This window comes from Halichoerus grypus, chromosome 2 (assembly GCF_964656455.1).
Source record: "Halichoerus grypus chromosome 2, mHalGry1.hap1.1, whole genome shotgun sequence".
Lineage (NCBI taxonomy): Eukaryota > Metazoa > Chordata > Mammalia > Carnivora > Phocidae > Halichoerus > Halichoerus grypus.
In genome coordinates this window covers 112,722,898-112,741,479 of record NC_135713.1, presented here as the reverse complement: position 1 = coordinate 112,741,479, position 18,582 = coordinate 112,722,898, and the positions used below count along the sequence as shown (strand labels likewise).

At 39.9% G+C, this 18,582-nt stretch overlaps 1 protein-coding gene across 7 annotated transcripts in view; it reads right to left on the bottom strand.

Annotated features, from left to right (window-relative positions):
* The window catches only part of JAKMIP2 (janus kinase and microtubule interacting protein 2), a 157,302-nt gene that overhangs the window by 36,948 nt on the left and 101,772 nt on the right, over window positions 1–18,582 (bottom strand). For all 7 annotated transcript variants that reach the window (XR_004908870.2, XM_078067326.1, XM_036065724.2 and 4 more), the window contains 8 exons: window positions 15,281–15,778; window positions 11,193–11,402; window positions 9,296–9,394; window positions 5,423–5,569; window positions 4,646–4,786; window positions 2,530–2,586; window positions 1,412–1,531; window positions 175–303 (listed from right to left, as the gene is read on the bottom strand). Coding sequence is in view for 6 of the 7 variants with exons in the window: in XM_078067326.1 (XP_077923452.1) it covers window positions 175–303; window positions 1,412–1,531; window positions 2,530–2,586; window positions 4,646–4,786; window positions 5,423–5,569; window positions 9,296–9,394; window positions 11,193–11,402; window positions 15,281–15,778 (1,401 nt within the window). In the remaining variant the exon portion in view is untranslated. The remainder of the gene's footprint in view (window positions 1–174; window positions 304–1,411; window positions 1,532–2,529; window positions 2,587–4,645; window positions 4,787–5,422; window positions 5,570–9,295; window positions 9,395–11,192; window positions 11,403–15,280; window positions 15,779–18,582) is intronic.

Below are 18,582 nucleotides of genomic sequence, written 5' to 3'. Positions count from 1 at the left end.
TCTAATGTCTCTAGATCCAAGGTTTGTTGACATAAAAGATAAAACAGTTCAAAAGCCACAGTGGAGAGAAGGATACAGGGGAAGCTATCCTACTGATATTTTTATGTCCGTGGTACTTTTATGTTGTGACTGCTGCAGGCCAATTCAGAGCACTCTCCCCAGATGTGTACCGACCTTGGCTTCCCTTTCAGCATCGATGATACCTCCAGTCTGCTCCTGCAGGAGGGCATATGCTCTTTGGAGGGCCTGATATTCTTTTGTTAATTGTCGAAATCGTAGCTCAGATTCTTCAGCTGCTAAACTCTTGAGGTTACAAAAAAGGCCAAAAAATAATTAGGTTATGTTCGGATCCTGTGTTCAACATGAAATACTAACATTTGTCCACTTTATAAAGAGAAGTAAATATTTGTTTGATACTGGATTGGGAGTGATTTTATTCTTTTTGTGGGGAGAGGGGTAGAGGGAGACGGAGAGAGAGAATCCCAAGCAGGCTCCATGCCCAGTGCAGAGCCTGAGATGGGGCTTGATCTCACGACCCTGAGATCATGACCTGAGCCGAAATCAAGAGGCAGACACTTAACCAACTGAGCCACCCAGGCACCCCGTGATTTTATTCTTAATTTTAAAGTATGTACATAGACACAAATACTGTAGTACTTTCAAGATCGACATTGCAGAAATACTTAATGTTTATTAATAAGAGGCATTTGCTTATTTATACATTTCTGATGATGGCTCTTTTGGCTTAGATTACAGTCAATTTTGGGTCCAGATGAGAACTTACAGCTAGCTTTTGGATTCAAATGGGAGGAAATGATAGTTTTATTCTCAATTCTTTTCAACACATTCATATGCAACAATTTCTTCCAGAGATAAACTATAAAAATATAGTTTTACAGCTTTAGGTCTCAAACTTCAGAGCATAATATAATCACCAGGGAGCTTTGTGAAAAATGCAGATTTGGGGGTTCTACCCACAGGATCCTGACTCAGGAATTGTGTAGTAGAGTCCAGGAATTTTCACTGTGATTGAACCCCCCTAGATGATTCTGACAATGGTAGTCTACAGAGCACACTTTGCTAAACCCTGTCCTCAACTGTATCTAGAAGCTTGTTCTTCTAAGCTTGTTTCTTGGTTCCCACCTTCCCTAGATGAAGAATTGGGGAGAGTGACTTTTAGTTTGAAAAAAGTCTTCAAGTTACAGAACAGGATTTTAGACAAGTTGTTAAAAGGGTTACATGACACTGGCGAAGCTGTTTTCCAAGAGGTAACAAAGTCAAAATGGATCACTATTATGTGATCATTTTGGGCAGTTCAGAAAGGATATAAGAAGTACAACGCTTTCTCTCCACTTTAAAGCAAAGGTTTGGTGACAATATCACAAAAGACTAGAGAAGTGGAAAAGCTTACTTCGTCCAAGTCATCATCAGGAGTAGCTGGTGTTCGGTCTGTTCTAAATGAGGCCATGGATGATGTCTCTGAATCCATGGAGTCCTCATCATAGCCAATAAATGGGTCCAAAACAGGCCTCTAGGGGTGGGAAAGTACATATTTACTGACACAACTAAGAGTGGGGAAAGTCAACATATTACCAAGGTACCATCAACTGGCATATGTGCAAATGGACACAGAAGACAGGGGTCCTTTAGTGCTTCTTGGAGGAAATAAAAACTTCGGGCATGAACACAATAATTCCAATAAAAGTGTGTCCCACTTTTCACTTCTGATGTTGCTGAGGAATCACTAACTAATTAACTAATCAAAATCACTAACATTTGGCTCTCTTCATAGAAACACTGGAGCCTCTTAATATATTACATTTTATACCATGACGAGTTTATGTGACTTACTCTTTCCAGTATTTAAAATACAATCAAGACAGACTTAAAGTCCATGCACCTATCTGGGATTATCAAATTGTAAGTCTTATCCTCCAATCCCACATCCAAATCAAATAATGTACTTGATAAAAGCAAAATCAAACAAATAGACAAATTAACAAAACTTCATGGATTATAAGAGGCTATACTGATATGGGTGGACTGAGAGTACCATTATTAATAATCATTATCAGTAATAGTATCCAAGTATATAATGGAATAATAAAATCAAACTACTACCAATAATACTGTCCAGGAGAATAATAAAAATACACGGATAATTATAGGGTGGGTATGAGACACTAATACTATTCACTGGGAGGCATTAAATCATGTGTATCTCTTGCATGTTCTTAGAGTTTGACTCTCCAGCTTGTCAGATAATGCTCTCCACCTCAAACCTAGTGCCTATTCACGCAGATAAAGTCATATTAAAGCAAACCTTAAAGGTTAAAATCCATAACGCAATCATTTTTGGACTTCTAAGAACTACCAAGAGAAGAGATTTTCTTCTAGCAAATAAAGCCCATGGTTTGCTGCAGTTTAGGAACATCTGATTTATCACATCTTTGCAGGAAGATTCCTTGGCAGCCTCATTTCTCTCACAGGGTTTGTGGCAAAAGCCTGATAACCTAGTTTTCCCATTACCTTAATTGGCTTGGAACTTCTTCTGTGTTTTCTCCTACGGATGAGCTTTTCTCGGTCCTGGAAAACAGACGAAGAACCTTTCAGATGTTGAGTTGGTACATGTTTTCCTCTAGGTTTTGTGTTGTGTTTTTTTTTTTTCTCAATGACAGAGTTGGTTTTCACCTGAGGCATTACGTATTTCTATTTAAAATAAGATTGTGTTTTGTAATTTTGGTAATTTTTAGGTTTGCTACTTACATATCTTTTTAAAGATTTTATTTATTTATTTGAGAGAGAGAGAGAGCATGAGCAGGGGGAGGAGCAGAAGGGGAGGAAGACGGAGTGGAAAGAATCTCAAACAGACTTCACACTGGGTGTGCGGGGCTTGATCTCATGACGCTGAGATCATGAACTGAGTGGAAACCAAGAGTTGGATGCTTAACCAATTGAGCCACCCAGGTGCCATTACATATTTTTAAAGTAAAAATACACTACAACTTTTCCTGATAATCTATGTGGATCTGAGAGCCTCCCAATCAGGAAGTACACCGTCTTCCTCATCAGAATCCTTTATTATACTTGAAGATCAAGTAGCTCTGAAAATACTCATATTTTCCCAAAGCACAATTTTTCAGTTTTCTCAAACCCAAAATTACTTTATATTTAAGTATTGAAAAAATACTACTTCGCATAAGCCTTATTCTTTTCATTTAATCACTTGAAAGTCATAGCAAGCTGTCTTCTGACTATTCTTAGACCCTTGTTCTCACCTGCAGCCTCTGAAGATGGGAACAGAGTGTCTACTGGGTTGGAATCATCTATTGGGCTTTTTTGGGGGGGAGGGGAATCAATTTCTTGATTCTTTTTTTTTGTGGATGGAGATATCCTGGGAATTTGGTGTTCATCAACTAAGTATTCCACGTATTTACTGTACAAATTCAAAGGTAGATTAAATAAGTGGCACTTAGTTTCCCTGAAAGTCTGGATGATATGTCTCAACATGTCAAATTCTTATAAGAAACTTTTATCTTAAGTTCAGATACTCAAAGTCAAGAAAAGTCTTGGCCGAGTGAATCTGGGATTTACTAGTAATTAAGGTTGTGGACGTGAAGTAAGAGGCACACTGCACCAGAAGGCCATGTTTAATACGTTGTCTGGTTTATGCCAGTGATGTTAACCTTTAGGATTTCTCACCTTGTAAAAATATTTTGATCATATAACCTCAATATATCTGAAACTTTGAAAATTTATACTTAGATTACCCTCCTAATACAGTATATGCATTATAACATATACTCAACGTAGACAATTTTAAAAGGATAAACCACAAATAGTTATAACCAGACGTTATCATCTTTTCTCCCCTCAATAGCACTAAATCATCTTGCTCACCCTTCCCTGGAGACACTTGCCTAACCCCCCACCCCCACCCCTCCCATTGCTAGTTCCTCAACTCTCCAGCCCTTGGCTTGCTCCTCAAGTGAGAGTGACCAGAGATAACAATCATGGAATAAAGACAGTGAGGCAAAGAGGAAACCCAAAGGCATGTGAAGGTCTTAGGCCACTGCTGTTGGTAAAACAAGCCTTGACCAGATGCAAATGGAAGTAATAACTGCTCTAAGGCACTGAGGTCATGGTCAGAAGATCGGGACTGAAATTTCCACTCTGTCATGTAATTACGATGTCACTGTTCATTCAACAAATATTTATTAAACTGCACTATGTGCTAGATACTGAATTAAATGTTGGGAAATAAGAGGCATATGGTCTTGTTATTGTTGGCCAAATATTTAATCTCTGAGCCTCAGAATCTTGATACCGGAAGGCAATTATAAGGTACACCCAGACTACATACCTACTCACATAATGATGCATTTGGAGGTTCTTTTAGGGTGTTTTGCAGCCACTATTTGTGTTATCAAATTAGTTAAGAGGATTCTAATTGAAAATGTATAAAACAGTTTAATAATATGAAGTATTTTTGGAATAGAGTCTCTTCAACTTACTTATATATTGAATATATAAACTCGGGCTTTGGGGGCTAATCTGAAATTATTAAGTGCTTCCAGTGCATGTTGATTTCTCAGTGACTTGCCCTTGGGAACAGCTCAGAGTTTATAGATTGATCAAGACCTACCCTTGTGAGCTCATCAATAATGTTCTGCTGCTCAATGACTTGAAGTTTTAAAAACTCTGTCTCTTGTTCTTCATTAGCTTGATCGAGGTCATTCAGAGATTTTAATTTCTTTAAGGGTGGGTGGGATGTTATTTTTTCTCTCTGGATTGGAAAAGAAGAAAGTATAGGTAGAGATTTTAAAAATCCTAAACTTTAGCAGTTCACATAGAAACTTTATGAGGCTCCAACTAAATTTGAAAATTGCTCAGCTTCATAGATGCACCAACCAAAACCCTCAAGTTTATTTTATCTTCTACAAGTCAAAATCACTGGGGATGTCTGAAGATCTCGACAGCTGTGTTGTAAGTCTGTTAAGGAGTGCAAGAGCTTATCACTGTCCATACATAATACAAGTGGTGGCATCTATTTCTCAACTATTATGCAATGTCTCAGAAGATAAGAGGTACCCATTGTACAGTTCTATGAAGAGCGTGTTAGTGAAATTCTTGGAAGGAAGTTTCTGTGACTGAGTTTGCTTCTCTACTGGGGAGATTTTGGAAAGTGTGCAGATTCCTGGAAGCAGTCCTACCGTTCTGCAAATTTAGAAACCCCTTAAAATTCAGAGCCATCAATTTTCTCTTGCTTTCTTCCTTTAAGGTTCCTTGCTTCCACAGGGAAAAAACCCCAATTTTCATGAATAGCATTGTATTTTAAAAATGAACTGAGAAAGAGTAGTAAGTCAGGTTAGTGGAGTTGGAAGGACGGAAGCTGCAGCTTTGCAGAGTCTGTGATACACACCATTTCTGAATTTTCCTTGGTAACGGCTTTTAGCTTCTCTTCCATGCGCTGCAAAGACACCATCAGCTCATCGTTCCTCTTGGTGAGGCACTTGTTCCTTTCCAGAAGAGGTTTACATTGTTTCTCGGTTTCCCGCACCCGTTTTAACTGGGAAGACAGAAGTTACAATTTGTCTCTTGTGCTGGAGTGGATGTGGGAGCAGAGGGAGTGAATGGGCAGGGGTGAAACCCATCCGGGGCCGCCTTGGTTGGCCTCACTGTGTGTCCCGGAACTGACCATGTCCATCCTTCATTTAATAGCCCGACTGCTTTGTTTTCAGTTTCCTCGAACGGTTTGCCATCATCATAGTATTCACAACTCTGTATCAAGTGTTACCTTCAAGGAGGTGCTGCCAAGGTTCTGATTTTGGAAATGCTCGGCAAGAGCAATTGCACGCCTTGCTTGCCCCTTGATTTCCTCCAGCCCGGGTACCCTGCTACACTGAGCCCCAACCTCATGCTGCTCATACCTCTCCCTGGGCCTGCAATGACCCCTCACTGGCTCAGAGAGATAAAGCCGCTCATATGAATCACCAGTCACTAAGGAGTGCAACCAGGACCCAAACCCAAGCCTGATTGTCGGCAAAGCCTGTTCTTCTGTAAGAGATGTTGCTAAGATTCCTGAAACCACACTAAGACTGTTATTTTTATTTATTCATTTTTTTTTTACATTTATTTTTTGGTAATCTCCACACCCAATGTGGGGCTCAAACTCACAACCCTGAGATCAAGAGTCTCATGCTCTTCTGACTAAGCCAGCCAGGTGCCCCAAGGATGTTTATTTTTAAGAAAATGTTATTGAGAAAAAAAACATACTCTCAAAACTCTATTGATATTTGTGTTTAAGAACATTTAATTCTCACCGAGCTTAGGAAAAGTATGATTATATTCTTACCTGCCCATAATTAAGAGTGATCATATTCTGGTTTGCTAGTTAGTCTAAGGCAAGGTTTCTCAACCCCAGCACTCTAGACATTTTGGGCTAGATACTTTTTGTCATGAGGAGATGTCCTGCATTGTAGAATGTTTAACAGCATCCCTGGCCTCTGCCCAATAGATGCTGGTAACATCCTCCCAGTTGTGACAATCAAAAACATCTCCAGATACTGCCAAAATTGCTTCTAGCTGAGAAACACTGGTCTAATTTTATGAATGCTATCTTGGGGTAATTGTTAATAATCCCCCCTTTTGCTCTCAAAACTCCCATTTGGATGACATATTTTATGGTCCCTCTAAACATAACGGATTTCCATGTTAAAGTTCCCATGCTTAGTTCAGTGACTTTATACTAATGTTTCTGAATGAGTATGTATTGGGGGAGGGGTATTGAAGCAAGGAAAGTGGTGGAGTCTATCAGAACCATCTGACAAGATAAAGTACTCACTCCTATTTTTGAGAATCTAACGCTTTAGGAAGTGCTGGGGTAGGAGACTTAGCCACCTATAAATATTTGAAACAGCTGCTTGTGGGATTCTAAAACAGTACTCCCCAACTGTATCCTAACTGCCATTTGAAAACTCATTTTATATCAAAGGCCAAAATTTTTCATAACCTTATTTAATCCTCAGATTTGAGTTTCAGTGTCTGAAGAAATCATATTAAATATGAAGCACATACAAGGACAAATAAGTTATTCCACTAGGTTCACTATTTTAAACTTCGTCTCTTTTCTGAAGGTCAATGACAAGGGTTTTAAACAGTTAAATTTACCTAGTAGATGCTATTTATGGAAGATGCAGAAAAACACAAGTAAAAGGAGATATCAGTAATTCTACCATACCATACATTAGTAACCTTAGATGTAAAGTACCTAAAAAAAACTGTTCCTTTTAAAAGATATAGCTTAAGTATTATAAAGGAAGTGTGAAAGTCAATATAGATATTCATGAAACCACCGAAAGAAAAAATCTGACATAGTGTAACTAACATCAGACCAAGACTTTAAATCAAGAAGTATTACTAAAGATAAAAAAATTCATGATGCAAACATTTAACAAATCTTAATTTATATGTACCTAGTAACATAACTTCAAATATATATAAAGCAAACTTGATAAAACTAAGAATAGATATGGACAAATCTGTTGGGAGATTATACAAAACAGTATAAAGATATAGGAGATTTTAAACAAGACTATTAATGAACTTGATTCAAAACACATGCAATGATTGCACAACATACCTTCTTTTTATGAGAACATGGAATGTTTCTAAAATTGACAGTATGCTACCATCATAAAGTAAATTTCAACAAATTTTAAAGAATGAAATGATACAAAGTATTCCTGACTAACGTAACACTGTGTGTCAACTGTACTTCAACTTAAAAAAAAAAAAGAATACGAAGTATATTCTCTGACTATAATGGAATTAAGGTAGAAATCAATAGCAGAGAGATAACTCAAAAATCCCCAAATGTTTAGAAGTTAAGCCTTATGGTGCTAAGTAACCCATTGGTCAAAGAAGAAATCATATATTAGAAAAGATTTTGAAATAACAATACATTATGACGTAAAAGAATGTATGGGATGAAGCTAGTCATGCTTAGAGATATTTATGACCTAAAATGTATATATTTGGAAAAAAACAAAATGCTGAAAATAACTTCTTTGTACCAAGAGCCACCATTAAGAATGTAAAATGTAAGGCACAGAGCAAGATTTTTTTTTTAAGATTTATTTATTTGAGAGAGAGCATGTGCGAAAAAGCGTGGGGGAAGGGCAGAGGGAGAAGGAGAGAGAAAATCCCAGACAGACTCCATGCTGAGCATGGAGCCTGATACAGGGCTCAATCTCATGACCCTGAGATCACGACCTGAGCCGAGACAAAGAGTCAGTCACTTAACCAACTGTGCCACCCAGGTGACCCCAGAGCAGGATATTTTAAATACAAATATCCAAAAATGATGCAAAGAATTCCTAATATTAATAAGAAAATAAAGGCAGCACAAAAGAAAATTTTACAAAAGACCTATGTCTTTCGTAGGTCAGATCCCACAAGGACACCCAAAAGGCCAAAAGATTTTTGAAAATTCATTCAATCTCATTATTAAGGAAAGTAAAAATCAAAATCCTACAATCAGAATATCGCTCACACCCACCATACTGACTAATATGATCAACGATCTGTGCATGTTGGCAAAGCTGTGGAGAAACTGCAAGTCTCCCATGTTGGCGGTGGGAATGCAATTGTTCTAACAACTGTGGAAACCCAGCAACCAGTACTGAGGCTGATCACACACACACGCCCTACGACCCAGTCATTCTGCTCCTTGGTATGTTCTCAGCAGAAATGAACACATTTTCTCACCAAAGACATGTAGCAGCACCACTAACATTAAAACTGTTAAGAAACACTATAAATGCCCATTAACAATTGAAGAAGAAATATACTGTGGTGTATTAATTGAATAAAATAGAGTAAGAAAATGAAAGAATGATACATGTTATACAGTGAGTAACTTCCACAAATGTAATGCTGGGCAAAAAAGCCAGACACAGAAGAGTGATTACTATAGGATGCCATTTACAAAACATTTAAAAAATGGTGACACACATCTACGGTGACAGAATTCAGTAGAGTGATTAACTTTAGAAGGATGTGACTGGCAGAGGTCCCAAGAGAGGGAGGCTCGGAGGTGCTGGTAATCTTCCAGGTACTCATCTGGGTGGTGGTTATATGGTTCTATCACTTTGGGCGTATTTATTAAACTGGACCTTTATTATCTGTGCACTTATCTTTATTATGTTATACTTCTACAACATCATATATACTTTCTTAAACAAAATGCTTAACAAAATCACCAGATAAATAAATAATTCTGGGCAGAACTCACCAGTTCGTTTCGTTCATCTCCAAGCAGGGTGTTCCTGTCTTCTAATTTTCTTATAGTGGCATTCAATTCCGCTATTCTCTTCTGATTTCTTCTCAAATCCTAGGCAGGAAAATTAAAATGGGTATTTCTTCAAGAACACTTTTCACAAAGTTTGGGAATTCTACTCATAAAAGTAAGAGGCTTGGTTCCTTTCATCTGGCTTATGAGGTGAGAGTAAAATGTTCTGTAATCAGAGAAGAGTAAATATTTACCCTCTTCTAACCCTTGATATTCACTGCTTGGGTTGAAGACCAGGCCTGGTTGAAACTGCAAATGAATTCCATGTGGCAGATACCCTCTGGAGCCCTGACTCCTGGCAGGGGGAGTGGTAGATGGTTGGATGAGCCTATCAGATCTGTGAGTTCTGAGACCAAGGTCATGTCGTGATTACATGAGGTTCAAGAAGCGTCTCTTAAGTCATGGCTGCACATTGCTTTCCACAGCTAAGACAGATGTCCTATCACACTTAGCCAAAGAATAGAAGATAGGGCTGGGCTTTGAAAATTCCTGCATACTCCTGGAGAAAAAGGTCAGTGTGAGAAGGCTGGTGCATTACCTTCACGTATAAAACGCAGTAGATTATAAGATAGCCTTTGCTGGTACATTTTGCCCAGAGCTCTTGGCTTCCCCACTGTCATAATTGCCATGGATCACTTTACACATGGCTCTCATGGATTAATTCCATGCTCTAGTGTCCATAGGACCATTACAGACTTGCAATTCCATTATCATCTTACATTTTTGATAGTGCTGCACTGTTGACAAAGCAGTTTCCCACACATTTTATCTCCAGATTCATAAAATCCTAGAGGATTTCTTCCTGAAGATTCAGGAAGGTCATAACTCGTTCAAGGTCTTGTGGCTACTATCAATAGATCAATAATTAATATTTATTGAATGCTAATTATGAACCGGACACTGTGCTCAACATTTTACAGACCATTTCTTCTAGACCTCCGACCAGCCTTACGGAGTCCCATTATTGCCTCTCTTTTACAGATGAGGAAACTCTGAGCAGGAAAATGATTTGCCTGAGGTCATGCAGTAAGTGGCAGATCCAGAATTTGAACTAAAGAGTCTGACCCTAGAGCCCATTCTCTTGACAGTTTTGCTGCACTGCAGGTAAATGTCAGGGACAGAACTGAAACTTGCATCTGCTAAATCCTGATTCCGCCACCTACTGGGATATATATATCCTGAATACCAATTCATAAATTATTCATTACTTGGTTCTAAGTACTACTTTGGAACCTATCTCTGTTCCTAAATAATACATTTTCATCTTTTTAGCAGCTAAGTTATGAAAGCCAACGATACACAAGCTGATTTCTATGCCTGCAGTTCTGAAAATAATTTCTCCTATAAAATGATGAAAATCCAGGGTAATGAGTAGCAAGTTCGATCGGACTAGAAACTTTTAGATGATGATTTAAGCGGTTCAGTTTTTTATATAGTCATACATTTTGACCCCTCTAGATGACAACCGTCTTCACCAATTTCCAACCCAACGGTTCACACAAGGGAAAATTACCAGTCTTGGCAAGAGGCAAAGTAGTTTCATCTACTTTATGACTCTTATAATAGGCTAAAGTTTGGATAGGTATTGCGTGGGTAGAAAAATTCTATGAAAGATTTAAAAAGACCTGTAATTCTCTTGTGATCTGCTAATGCAGGGCAGACCACTTTGGTGCCTGTGAGTTTAGAAAACCCTGTTCCCAAGATACTAGCTGGTTTTATAGGAGGAGGTAGAATTGATTTCTTTGCAGTAAACAGGAAAAGAGCTTAAGTGAAAAGTACAACTTGGAAGCTAAATAAAAGATGACTCCTGAGTTCTTCGCTTCAGCTCGGACAGACTTACAGGACTGCCGCAGTGCTCGGAGCCGTCTCCCGCTCTTCCTGGAATCTCTCGTTTCGGACTGCTCATGTTACACTCGGCCTCCTTGACCAGAAAGAGCTGTTCGTCCAACGCCTCTTTCTGCAGCTGCAGTTTCTGGACGTAGCCAGTTTGGGTCTCCAGTTCCTTTTCCAGGGAGAAGATGATCCTGTCCTTGGCTTTAATCTCATCCATCTGAATTAAATGACACCCAGGACATTTTATTTAACAATGCTGTAAAAAAAAAATGCATTTTTACAATGGTAGGAGTTTAACTTCTTTCCGCTGATTGTTATGGGGAAAAATTATGACTGTGACAGGTATACCGAATTTAGGAACAAGACAAGGCAACACTGTGTAATGAAAGGCTATCCTTGGATAATTAGGTATCAAGGAAAGTAACTTTTTCTCTCTGGTATATCCTGGGTAGATGCTTTAGTTCAGTATATTGTTTATTTATTTTTTTTTTTTTAAAGATTTTATTTATTTATTTGACAGAGAGAGAGACAGCGAGAGAGGGAACACAAGCAGGGGGAGTGGGAGAGGGAGAAGCAGGCTTCCCGCCGAGCAGGGAGCCCGATGCGGGGCTCGATCCCAGCACCCTGGGATCATGACCTGAGCCGAAGGCAGACGCTTAACGACTGAGCCACCCAGGTGCCCCCAGTATATTGTTTAAAATAGTCTAGGCTGGTTGGATTTAGAGAGGTTAACTTTAAAATGGGTCATTGGTAAAAAAAATAATAATAAAATAAAATGGGTCATTTGTGTTAATAAAGACGGATATTCAGTATTCCATTACAGTGTTTCCCAGGACAATTTCTGATCTTCCCTCCTGTTTGGAGGAAGAGACTTTAGGTTCACTTTAACTAGGAGGAGGCACTATGAATTGGTCATTTTTTGCTGACGAAGCTGCGGACTTTCCAGGAGCCTAGTCAGTTCCTAAGGCCAGTATGTTTGCATTCAGGTGGCGAATGTGGAGTGAATTCAGGTGTGAGTTTGGAGCATGGTTCACGTTATGTGGATCTTTCCATTCCTTTCCACATTTCAGAGCAAACAGCTAAGGCAACTATTTTACCATTACTGTCAGAAAACCAGAGTCGGGACAAGAAGAGGATTGGGAAACACCTGGTAATATCAGCCACTGTTTCCCCTCCTACAACTGTGGGACATATTTATGGATCCCAGCACTCACTTCTATTAAGTCTCAGCATGGTCTCAGAATTATTTGTCAACTAAAGGCCATAAGCATTTGATATCAACTGATCAAGAGTTTCATTGGACTGAAAAATTTGTGCCATTCCTGGTGAGGGCTAGGGACGTTAACGCCTGTAAACAATTTCTGAAGAGAGCATAACCATCAGGCAAAATCTTTCTTCTCATTTCATTATATTTCATAAGAATATTCAAAATGGAGATAGGATAGAGACATTTAATATAAATGATATTATACTGTTCTCTTTATAAAAATATCTCCTTATTTATAACAAATCACTTTGTGTAGATCATTCTTTGCTGTGTTCCTCATATAAATCTGCCTATGTATATATTTGGAACAAAAAGTGATGCATGGTCCCATTTTTCCACATTTAAGTTTCTGCGAGCCAATGCCTCCCAGTCACAGGATTACATTTTAGATCAATTTTGGAAGGCCATGGGGGCTAAATTCTGCATGGTTCTGTGATATTATCTGATAAGTTGGTGAGTAGTCAAACATTGTCCTGTTAATTCTGGAATGAAAGCACTGTCTTTAGTTTCTACCTTCTTCTAGAAGATTTGAATCCAGTGTTATTCTTAACTAGGTAGTATATTTATTTGTTAGACCTGTCATCTCCGATGTCATTTACAGTTTACCGTGGCTCCACACCTCTGTGCTCCTAGTTGGTTCTGATGTACCCTACCTAAATGAACTTGCTGGAAATTACTCCATTACTGCCCATATAGTCATCCTCATCATCGCCATCATCATAACTAAAATTTATTAATTTTTTACTACATGCAAGACACTATCTTCAGAGCTTTACATATCTTACCTCCTTTTATAACAATCCTACTACACAAGTTCTGTTATCACCATTTTATAGATGATAACCAAGGACTTCTGACTCCAGAGCCCATTTTAATAGGCTATGCAGTAATGATCCCCACATTATCCTTATACTTCCAGCACTTTCCAAGGTAGTTTTCTGTAGAATATCCAGTAATCAGTATTGATGAGTCTCTATTGCATAGTGGTTGTAAGCATAGACCCTGGCTTCAGAATACTGAAAATCTTCCGAAGTTCTAGTTCTTAGATGGGAAGGGGTGCCTACCAGAATTCCCTGGAGAAATTTTCTAAACAGAATGGCTCTCATTTCTCTCCCTTCCAGTTCCAAAAATGGAGCTGGGTGTGGGGGTAGTGACAGAACAAGATAAAACTGAAGACAAGGGCATCTGTACTACTGAAAAACTTCTCATGTTATTCTGTTTGCATCCAGTTTTTTAACCACTCTTGAGGTACCTTAGATTTTACATTGTTACTAAGAAAGACTGCATTGTCTTCTTGATCATTATGCTGGTAAAAGCAATTTCACAGAAAGAAACTACAGATCAACAAGCGGATATACTTGCAGACTTTATATCGAAAACCATCAACAAACACAAATATTTGATGTACAACATCTTTTTCATTTACCCACCTGCTGACTCCAGAGTTCATAGTCCTGGTTCTTTCTTCATCAGCTGTTGTCTTTTCAAAAACCAAAGACAGGGCAGAGACCAATATTTCTGCACTGTGTTTGGTCTTTATTGTCAACCAGGGCAATAGAATGAATTGCAGACAAAGAATTTGGAAAGTGTGGCAAAGGCAACATTTTACGGTCACACTATATTGCAGTACAAAGAAAATTACACATTTAGTTTTTTAAAATGTTCTACGGTAACCACTTTTACTTAAAATCGAAATCCTAGAGATATGGTCCAAGGAACATAATTGGAGTTCTTACAAAATAATTGCTTAGAATTGGCAGACACAAAAGGAAAGTGTAGTTTTCTTAAGAAAATATTATTATTATTTTTAAGGATTTTATTTTTAAGTACTCTCTACCCCCAGCATGGGGCTCGAACTCACAACCCTGAGATCAAGAGTCGCATGCTCCACTGACTGAGCCAGCCAGGTGGCCAGAAAATATTACTGTTAGAGAAGCATAAAGTGCATTCTAACAGGTGAGGGGTAATTTGACAAGACAGAACTAAGATATAACTAATGCTAAACATTCTGAATATAGATGCATGTAAATGTTTCTTCTAAAATAATTAGACGTGGTCAACTTAGGACTATGGCTTTCATGCAATAATTATATTTGTTTTGTTTTTAGGTATAGTGAGAGATCAATGTGGTTTTTGGTCATACGTATTAAAAAGAAAGATCCAACCCTATAGCTTGAAGTAAGTCTTGGAAATTGACAATAGCAAATAAACTACTTAGGAATAGTTTAAAAATTATAATGGCCACTGTTTTGAATGGCCCTTGTTTATTTTGAGAAAGAAAATCTATTTTAAAAATGACTAGGGTTCTTATAGTTCTATTCCTTGCTTTCAGACACAGTTCCTGGAAAGAAGACAGGTGAATCATTCAGGATGCTCTCAGTGGCTGCCATTTCAGATACCTTGAAAGCCACAGAAACTTTCCCCATCCCTGTAAAAACCCAGTGACATTTTATAAATAGAAAGCCCATAAAACATGTTGATTTTAGAAGAGTTCATAATTTAGAATATTTTTATAGACATTCAAGAAAACAGGAGTCATTGAATAGATACTCTCCATATATGTGAGGCTGGAAGAATCCAGTTTTTATGAGAAAGGTGATTCCAATATCTTCTACACTTTACAATTCCAATTTTGGCTTGGGCGTATCTATCTATTTATCTACCTACCTACCTATGGACCTATCTTGCATTTTGGACAGAGTGCTAGACAGGAGGTGAGCACTGTTTATAATCCACTCATGAGAAACACCAGTAGAAGCATACCCATGGCACTCTAAAACCTGGAAAGAGAATGATCGTACACTGACGTACTGCCCTGGGTTACTAACCAGCCTCCGAATATCCCGTTCTGACTCCCACTTGATCTTCGAGATGGCTTCCTGGTGGGACTGATGCTCACTCCTAAGGTCCCCAGCCTTGATTTTATCCGCTTGGATCATATTGCTGAGAGCCTCGTCCACCTGCTTCTTGGCAGTTTTCAGGTCCGCGATTTCCTGTAAGAGCTTAAGGCGCTCTGCATCAAACAGTTTCCGGGCCTCCTCCCGGGCCTCAATGGTGAGCGCTGTCCTTACTTTGTCACTGCTGCCGTCCCGGAGAGCGCACAGAGCCGACTTGAGCCTCTGGATCTCTCCATCCCGCAGCTTCACCGTCCTTGACATTTCTTGCTCGTGCTGTTTGATGAGATTCTCCCTCACGGCCTGCAGCTCCTTCATCTTCTCCTCATGGAGCTTGGCTTTGAGTTCTGTCACCAGGACCGTGTGCTTGCGCTGCTCCAGCTCACGAATCCTCTTTGCTTCTTGAGTCTTCTCTCTTTCAAGCTTAGACACCTACAGGCAGAGAGGCGAAAGGACGAAACGAGGTGAGCCTCAAAGGAAAGGTGCTCCCAAGCAGGGTCTGTAGCTCAGATCCCTGGGCTCTCCCAATTCCTCACCTCTCTGTGCTCTGAGGGGACGGACCCACAGGCCCCAAAGCTGGGAATATAGTGTGGGAAAGGCGGAGATACCTGGGGATGCTTGTATTATTTGGTGCAGACAATATCTGATGTTTGGGGGCCTTACTATTCCATCGGTGGTCTGCAGACAACCAACACAGGAATCGCCCAGAAGCTTGTCAGAAATGCAGAATCCAAGGCTCCTTTCCAGACCTATAATCAGGACGTGCATTTTAACAAGTCCCCAGGTGATTGTATGCACATTAAAATTAGGACATAGTGCTATAACGGTTTTCACCTCGGTGGGGAGAAGTCCAAAACAGATCACCTGCAGAGCTTTTTAGACCACATATCCCTGGCTAGGTGCAAGCTGATAAACGTGGGTGTCTTAGGACTGTTCAGAGTTGAATATTATGATCAGACTAATAAAATGGTGCCCAAAGTGATATTATAAAATATTTCTCCTGTTTCCCCCTTCTTTTTTGGCTGCTGTAATGGGGGAAATGAAGCCAGCTGATATATCCTCAACCTCACCTTTTTTTCCTATGGCAACTTAGTTCTACCTCCAAACATTATGCAGACACACACACACCAGCCCCAAACACTGCAGTTCATTGGGCCATCTCTCTGTTCAAGGGGTCTGGTGGCTGTTACTTCTGCGTGCTCCACGGACGTCCCTTTGTGTCCTTCCCTGCCCCACTCAGCAACCTCTCCCGCTACCCCCACCAACTAACCCTCCAAGCAGTTTAATAAAGTATTCCTTCTAACCCTTAGACCTTTCTGGTATTTTGGTTAAACAAAATCTCCTGTGTTTTGCTTTATTTCTGATGATAATATGGGTCTCCTTAGAGATTAGCCATGGCACTACCTTAATCTGGTTGTGAGTCTGGCTCTGAGTCAGTAGATCAGGGTGGGGCCCTGGCATGTGTAGCTTGGAGAAGCCTCTTAGCAAATGGTCTTTACTACTGTCCTCCTCCCCGCTCCTCGTCTCAGCTGCCTGTCTTTGTTTCTCTGCCTCTGTCATGTACCGTAGAATCACACACTCACTCTCTCTCTCTCTCTCTCTCTCTCACACACACACACACACACACACACAGTCACCTGGAAAAAGGGAAGAATTAGGCAACCCCGGGAGTAATATTCGGTTCAGTGAAACTGGGTCTCTGCCATTTGTAAAATCGGAAAGCTTCATGAAATAATTGTGAAGAGCCTCTCTGGCTGAAAAATGTTAAGAGGCTCTTGTAATTATCATGTAAAGCGTGTGAGATTCTACTTACCTTAACGGTACCTACCTTTGGCTAGAACAGGATTTTCTAAGTCCACATGGCAATTTAATGAATATTTTATTTTAAAGGCACAGCAATTATTACCGCGTTGGTTATTCTAAAAGAACTTAGGGCACAAGGAGACTTGGGAGAATAAATGGGCATCCTTAAATGACTGTCTTTGATCTTGCCTCCAGCGTCGGCCAGGGTCCCTTCCTGGATGCTTATTATTACATATGCTCTAGAGCTGTGCTGTCTAATACGGTGGCCACTTGCTACAATGAGCATTTGGAATATCCCAAGTCTGAACTGAGACTTGCTCTAAATGAAAATACACACCAGATTTTGAGGTCTTAGTGTAAGGTAAAGAATGTAAAAACCTCAGCAATAATTTTTATACTGATCCTGAGATCACTACCTGAGCCGAAACCAAGAGTCAGATGCTTAACCAACAGTACCACCCAGGTGCTCCAGTAAAGCCCAGTTCTGATCCAATTTATGTACTTGCTCAAAAATCACCCAGGGCTCCTTTATGTTGTGGAATAAAACCCCAACACCTGAGCTTCGCCTTTCCGGCTCCCAGAAGATTTGGTTGGACTCCCAGCTCCCATTTCTGTCTCTCCCTGTACCTCTCCTCACCTGTCCCGCACTGCAGGCCCCGGGGCTTGTGCTTTTCCCCGCACACGCCCTGAGTCTCTGTACCTATATGCCTACGGTTTCCTCTTCCTGGCCTGCCCTTCCCTCAGCTTCCTTTGAGATCCTCTCATCCCTCACGGCCAGCTAGATGTCGCCCTCTCCACTCATGCCACCCCTGACCACCAAATGAGAACAAACCTCATTTCTCCTGCCTATGCCTTTTCAGGGCACTTTGCTAAAACCTCCTTACTGCTCCTTTCCACATCTTTCTTTATGCCATGCTTATGGTTTTTTGTATGCTTGTCTGTCCTCACCACCTCTTCTCCTGCTCCTACTCCACACTGCAAACTGCTAGAGAGCTGCCGATGATCCTTGTTCATCTTTGTCCACCCAGTGGTTGCCAGCACAGCACATGATAAGGAGCCCGAGAGTGTGTGTGCAATTAAAGAAGGTATGCCAGTATGTTTCCCTAGCTAGCCCTCTAACCAGAGGCAAGACTAATATATCCTGTCATATAGCTTAGAGAACACAGATCTGTAGGGTTTTCTAGAGCAACCCCTTTTCCTAGAGCATCCATCCCTTCCCAGGGTACACCACGCACATATAAGAATGCCTGTCCTCTACTCGATATTTCTCTCAGTGCTTCCGTAAGGACAACATAAATCTTACTCCCCATTTTTCTAGATTAAACTCAAGTGAGTATCTTCTACCATGGGTGGGCAAACCATAACCCATGGAACAAATACTTTCCCGCCTCCATTTTTGTGAATAAAGTTTTATTGGAACACAGCCATGCTCT